Source organism: Pistacia vera, unplaced genomic scaffold, assembly GCF_008641045.1.
Source record: "Pistacia vera cultivar Batoury unplaced genomic scaffold, PisVer_v2 Contig381, whole genome shotgun sequence".
Classification (NCBI taxonomy): Eukaryota; Viridiplantae; Streptophyta; class Magnoliopsida; order Sapindales; family Anacardiaceae; genus Pistacia; species Pistacia vera.
The window spans coordinates 311,140-318,141 of NW_022196203.1; the positions used below are offsets into that span (position 1 = coordinate 311,140).

Consider the following 7,002-nt stretch of genomic DNA (forward strand, 5'->3'; position numbering starts at 1 on the left):
GGCCGTATTTACTCTCAACGACGGCCAACAAACGGTCGTCGTTGATGGTCAACGACGACCGTTTGTTGGCCGTCGTGACCGAGTGTTACGGCCAAAGATCTGGCCGTCAACGGCCAGATCTTTGGCCTTAGATCTGGCCTTTTCCGGCCAGATCCACCGTGGATCTGGCCGGAAAAGGCTAGATCGGCGCACTGCCGGCCAGATTCAGCCGGTAGTGCGCCATTCTACCAGATTCCGGCCATTTTCCGGTGGTGGTGGCCGGAATCTGGTAAATTTGGATTATTGGGGTGTTTTTGTAATTTTAAAAAAAATATTTAGGGGTATTTAATTAAATTATCAAATTTAAAGGGTTTAAAAAAAGTTGAATAATTTTGGGAGTAGTATTCCCAAAAATCTGAAATTTTGGGTAATTTACTGTTTAACTTTTTTGGGAATACTAAAAGTAGTATTCCCAAAAGTTTACCAAACGCAGCCTTTAAGTAAGAAAATGTAAGTAAGGCAAACCTCGGTGGGAAAAAGTCAGTTTACTTTTCAAAAGAAATTGTTGGTATGCATGATAGTGACATATCTTTGACCATGCATGATACTTTTCTAGCGCAACAGTCTAATAGGATAAGAGAAAAATTAGAATTCAAGGTGGTTTGCTCAATTTCTTGAGTTTTTTTTTGTTCAAACCTTGGGTTTCTTACCATAATTATATTGTGGTTTATTTGGCTATTTGGATTTGTAGGATATTCAATAGACTCCGAGGATAATTGAGGTGCACATAAGTTGGTTTCAACATTTCGGTTACCAAAAAAAAAAAAAATTCAGAAAATGGCATCACCTATGGTGAGAATGAGCAGATCCATGTTACCCATATAGTTTGTTTTATAATTAACTCAATTAATCTTTGAACAACAACAAATGGAATGGTTGGAACAAGTAGAAGGGTGGCTTTCAAGGTTTAAAGATGAAGAAAATATATGTCTTTCTTGTTAGGATTTAGTCATTTACAAATGGTTCTCCAGAAGTTGAGAAATTTTAAATGTTACCACAAGTTGAATGGTTACTAATCTTCTATGCCTTCATTTGAAGCATCTCAGGAAACTTTTTATTGCAAATATTTGGATGATTTGAAGATTGACCAGGCAAGGTATGTACAAATAATAAGTAACATCATGGTTTCCGAAACCTTCACAAAGTACAAATATGGTTGTGTTTAAAATTGAGGGACCTGACATGGCTTAGTTTTGCTCCAAACATGGAGAAAATTGAGATTTCAAATTGCTATGATATGGAAGAAATAGTAAGTGTTGGAAAATTGGGTGGAGTTCCATGGATGATGGAAAATCTAGACCTGTTTACCAAACTCAAATTTCTTGAATTACAAAATGCACCAAATTTGAATAGTATGTAAGGCGAATTAGAGTGATCGGATGTCCAAAACTTAAAAAGCTTCCACTCGATGATATTAGTGCGAAGGAACATAAAAAATTGTCATCTGGGGGAGGAAGATTGGTGGAGAGAGCTGCAATGGGAAGATCAAGTCCTTTCCTATCCTGTTTTAAATCCATTCATGATTGTTAATGCGCATTTTAACATTGATGCTGTGTGTAAATACTTTTCCTAAGCCATTAACAAACAAGTCGAAGCTCCTTTTTTAATTTCGTAAAATGAAAACAAGAAATCGAATCCATGTTCTCAAATATTATAGTCTCCCCAAAGTTTGGAAAAATTAACTGAGATCTCCATTGTCGCATTTAGATACTGGTTTCTTCTTTATGAAGCCTAGAATTTGATAAATTTTCCAATTATTGCAGAAGCAATAGAATTTGTCAGAAACGAAATTAAAGCTCTGACCCAATACTTCTACGATAAACCCCATACTAAACTATTTGCTGGAAGCAAATGAATCAAGGTTTGGCAATCACATTCCGATGAAGAGTCGTTGAAATCCTCAGCATAAACAGGGTACAAGGATTTACTACAGCACGCCACCAACATTATAAGTCTCTTCTGAACTTCCCATTGCTACTTGTTTCTTTAAAAACTCCGACGGAAAGTGATTGGAGAAGAAGGCAAATTGTTGATTCTCAGACTTTGTTCTGGGTTGTTGATGTTGGTTTGAAGTTGTAGTGTTTGTTGGATAATAATAAATTTTGAAAATTTGATAAATGTGGGCATTTTGAGGATGATGTGTGGTTGATCACAATCTGGTTGTGAAGATTGGATAAGCCTATAACATGTTTGATAAAATGACTAAAAGAATTTTATGGTCCCCATAGCCTGCGTGAAGTTTTGCATGAACCATTGCTCTAATTTAAGAGACGCAACATGGCTTATTCATGCCCCGACCCTCAAGAAAATCGACATATATAACAAGATGCGATGCTATTGAAGAGATCATCAGTGTTGAAAAATTGAGTGAAGCTCAAATGATAATTGACAATCTGAATCCTTTGGGAAAACTTCAATATCTGGAATTTGAAGATCTACCAAATTTGACTAGCATTCACTTGAATGCCCTGCCCTTCCGGCATCTGAAGGAAATGTTTATTTACGATTGTGCAAAGGTGAAGAAACTTCCACTCCATTCCAACAACGCAACGGAATGTAAATTTGTTATTAAGGTACAGGGGGACTGGTGCAAAGGACTGCAATGGGACTATGGGAGGATCCCGCGACTGAAAATGCTTATCTTCCCTTTCTAAAACCTTACTAGTGACATCAACATGATGGACATTCGGATTCACAGTTTGAAAAAACAATTCTTTCCTGTTTACTGTACAAGTATGTAATTCTTTTTCTTTCTTCTTTTCTGGTGTATTATTTGACTTTAAAAGTTAGCCCCTGTTATCCGAATTTATAGTGTCATTTGTTTTGTCATTTATTTGAACTGTTATTAACTAAATATTTGGATGAATGATGCATCATTGCGGATTGCTGCTCTGGAACTTATCAATTGTTTCGATCTAACTTCAAAATATTTGCTTGTCAAGATAGGTAACAGGAGACAACAAATGTAGTGATTTTTTTTTTTTTTTTCTTTTGGGTGAAAGCCTCGGATCTCTCCGTACCCAAAAGTATGAGGCTAATCCCGGGACTCAGGTAAGTACCCCTAGCCACAAGATGTTTTCAGTACGGTAGAACCTGACTTTGGAGGTAAAGCTTTAACCATAGGATTCACTAAATTTATCTCCATTTTTTTTTTTTTTTTTTTAAAGAAGCTGCACATTGTCATGTCTAGCCCTATACGGCACCTATTGATTTGACCAAGAAAGTCATTAGCAAAACAGAAAGTCTACTGAGACTTATATAATAACATTAATGGGCTTCAAGAAGTCATCAGTGGGTTCAATTATTAGAAGTCCATACTTACTTATTTGTCACATCAATTAGTTGTATTGTCATTCATCGAAGTGTTGGCCGGCAACTTTGACATTCAATCAAATAAATCAAATTATCAGGTCATTAAATTAGAACAAGTTCCTCTTTTTTTTTAATGCTCATCACTCTCCTTTCTCTCTGAGGTAAATCTTATACAAATTATGGGTAACATATGTTCGATCTCAATCTCACTTGATGGCATTTTCTCTTCTTGCCAAGATTACACTGCTAGCAGAGCTAAATCCATGTACAAGCTTGAAGACAATCTTGCTGTCTTGCAGACCGAACTGCAGAAGTTAACTGAAGCAAGGGATGATGTCATAACGAGGGTTATTATTGCTGAGCAACAACAAATGAAACGGCTGAACCAAGTTCAAGGGTGGCTGTCCAGAGTGCAAGCTGTAGAATTTGAAGTTGGTGAAATGATAAGAGATAGCTCTGAAGAGATTGAGAAATTATGTCTTGGAGGCTACTGTTCCAAGAACTACCAGTCGAGCTACAAGTTCGGAAAGAAGGTGGCTGAAAAACTGAAACTTGTGGCTACTTTAAGGGGTGAAGGAGCTTTCCAAGTGGTGGCTGAGAGGGTAATAATACCAAAATCTGCAGTGGAAGAAAGACCTAGTGAGCCAATGGTGGGCCTGGAATCAACATTTGATGAAGTTTGGAGATGCCTTGAAGAAAACCAAGCGGGTATTTTTGGTCTGTATGGCATGGGGGGAGTTGGTAAAACTACCCTTTTAACCCAAATTAACAATAAATTTGTCAATACTCCAGAAGGTTTTAATGTTGTGATTTGGGTAACCGTGTCTAAAGAGCTGCAACTTGAAAAAATTCAAGAAAACATCGGGAAAAGGCTTGCTCATTTTGATGAGATGTGGAAGTATAAAAGCCTTGAAGAGAAAGCCTTGGAGATTTTCCAAATTTTGAGCAAGACGAGGTTTGTGTTGTTATTGGATGATGTTTGGGAGAGAGTTGATTTAACTAAAGTTGGTGTTCCTCTTCCAAACCCAACAACTGCATCCAAAGTAATCTTCACAACTCGTTTTGTTGAGGTTTGTGGTCATATGGAAACCCAAAGGAAGTTTAGAGTTGAGTGTCTAAGACATGAAGAAGCTTGGAAATTATTTCAAAAGAAGGTTGGGGAAGACACTCTTAGCTCTCATCCAGATATTCCCGAGATAGCAGAAATTGTGGCCAAGGAGTGCGGCGGTCTGCCACTTGCACTTATTACTATTGGCCGTGCCATGGCTTACAAGAAGACACCACAAGAATGGAGATATGCAGTTCAAGTCTTAGGAGGATCTGCCTTTGAATTTCCAGGTATGGTGAAAGAGGTATATCCTCTTTTGAAGTTTAGTTATGATAGTTTATCTAGCGATACAGTTAGAACTTGTTTCTTATACTGTAGTTTATTTCCTGAAGACTACAGTGTTTCTAGAAGGCATTTGATAGATTGTTGGATTGGAGAGGGATTTTTGAAAGATCATGATAGCATAAATGATGTGCAGGACCAAGGATATTACATCATTGGTGTTCTTCTTCATGCATGTTTATTGGAAGAAGATGGAGATGATTGTTTAAAAATGCATGATGTACTTCGAGATATGGCTTTATGGATAGCCTGTGAAATTGAGAAGAAGAGTGAAAATTTCTTAGTTCGTGCAGGTATTGGAATAACTGATTTACCAGATGTTGAAAAATGGAAAGATGTCAGAAGAATATCATTGATGGAAAATCAACTAGGTTATCTATCAGTGATTCCTACATGCCCTCACCTCCAAACTTTGTTTCTTAACTATAACAGTTTAGAAACAATCAAGAGTAGCTTCTTTCAATACATGCCTACTCTCAGGGTTTTAAATCTATCATATAATGATTCTCTGAGGGAGTTACCATCAGGAATTTCAACATTGGTTTCTCTACAACACCTTGATCTATCAGAGACAGCCATTAAAGTGATACCCGAAGAGTTGAAGGCGTTGATAAATCTTAAATGTTTGAACTTAGAGAACACGAGTTCTCTCCATACAATTCCCCAGCAGCTGATATCTACATTTTCAAAGCTCCATGTATTAAGAATGTTCAACTGTGGTTTTGTGTGTCAAACGAAAGATAGTGTTCTATCTGGTGACGGTGAGTTTTTGGTGAAAGAATTGATTGGCTTGAAGCAATTGAATATGTTGAGCATCAGCTTAAAAAGTTACAATGCTCTGCAAATATTTTTGAGCTTCAACAAGTTTCAGAGTTGTACTCAATCTCTATGCCTTCTCTACTTTGAGAATTCGAAGCCGATCAATTTTTTGTCTTTAGCAAATATGAAGCATCTGGACTCACTTAGCATTTGGAATTGCAAATATCTTCAAGAGCTGAAGATTAACTATGCAGGGGAAGTGCAAAAAGTTCTGCAAACTCGCGGTTTCCGCAGTCTTCAAACGGTTCATATAGACTATTGCTTAAAATTGAGGGACTTGACATGGCTTGTTCTTGCTCCGAACCTCAAGGTCATCAAGATATCATCGTGTACAGGGATGGAAGAAGTAATCAGTGTCCAAAAATTGGAAGAAGTTCCGGGGTTGATGGGAAATCTAAATCCGTTTGGGAAACTCCAATCACTTAAATTGCATCATCTTCATAAGTTGAAGAGCATCTATAGGGATGCCTTGTCCTTCCCACACTTGAAGGAAATGATTGTATATGAATGTCCAGTGCTTAGAAAGCTTCCACTCGATTCCAGGAGTGTGAAGGAAAGTAATTTTGTTATTGAAGGAGGAAAACAGTGGTGGGAAGAGTTGCAATGGGAGGATCAAGCCACTCAAAGTGCCTTTCATCTCTGTTTCAAATCTCGCTAAACATGGTGAGCTTGCAATGTTGTCTAAGTTACCTCCCATACTCACTTCCTTCGCTGGAATTCTGAGAGTTACGTTCTACTCACTTTCCAAGGGTTTCGAGCACATCCCCATCAGCGAAAGTGCGTAAGAAACAAATCGGACCCCCAATACAGGAAGTGGGTATGAGGTGTTACAGTTTATTTATTAATTGCTGTCTATGGTCTAGGTTCTTTCTTGGTTAATGACTTATATCAAAAGTTCCAAAGGCAATTACTATGCATCAAGGATTTCTTGTATTTAAACTAAAAAATCAATTTCAAGGTGATCAAACAACGAATTCTCACATAAGGTTTAACGAAATCCCAAGTTGATACACTTGACTGCATTTATTCCAGATTTTTACCCTTAAAGTAATATTTTTTTTATTTTAACATATTCTCAATTTTTCACTATAGCACGGCGTATGTTAGTATTCTAAAGTGTGTCAACGCTTTCTTTGGTAGAAGATTGGGTTATTTTAGCAAAAAAAATGGCTCATGTTATCAACATCCAAGTTGACATTTTTTGGCTTTTTTCGATCGATTCTAGTTCAAAATCACTTCCGAGACTATCATTGGAACTCCCCACAATTTCCTCTATAAAACTTATACTTTTACTTGCCGACTTCACTCATTGTTTCCGATTATCTCCAACAATCACTAACCGTGTTAGTTTAAGTAGGAATATGTCGTTTACTCTTTCAAGATAAAAAACTAACTAGTTGATGCTATTTTCAGAATTGGTTACCGCAGACATTCTCAAGTCT

At 37.2% G+C, this 7,002-nt stretch overlaps 1 protein-coding gene across 1 annotated transcript; it reads left to right on the forward strand.

Annotated features, from left to right (window-relative positions):
- The first annotated feature begins 3,530 nt into the window (after positions 1-3,530).
- On the forward strand, positions 3,531-6,452 carry LOC116140848 (probable disease resistance protein At5g63020). The gene has a single exon (XM_031426423.1). It carries the CDS (start codon positions 3,531-3,533, stop codon positions 6,216-6,218), a length of 2,688 nt encoding a protein of 895 aa, XP_031282283.1. The 3' UTR covers positions 6,219-6,452.
- The last annotated feature ends 550 nt before the right edge of the window (positions 6,453-7,002 follow it).

Excerpts from the sequence above, each read along its gene's own strand:
- LOC116140848 (XM_031426423.1), top strand. The coding sequence starts at position 3,531 with ATGGGTAACATATGTTCGATCTCAATCTCACTTGATGGCATTTTCTCT.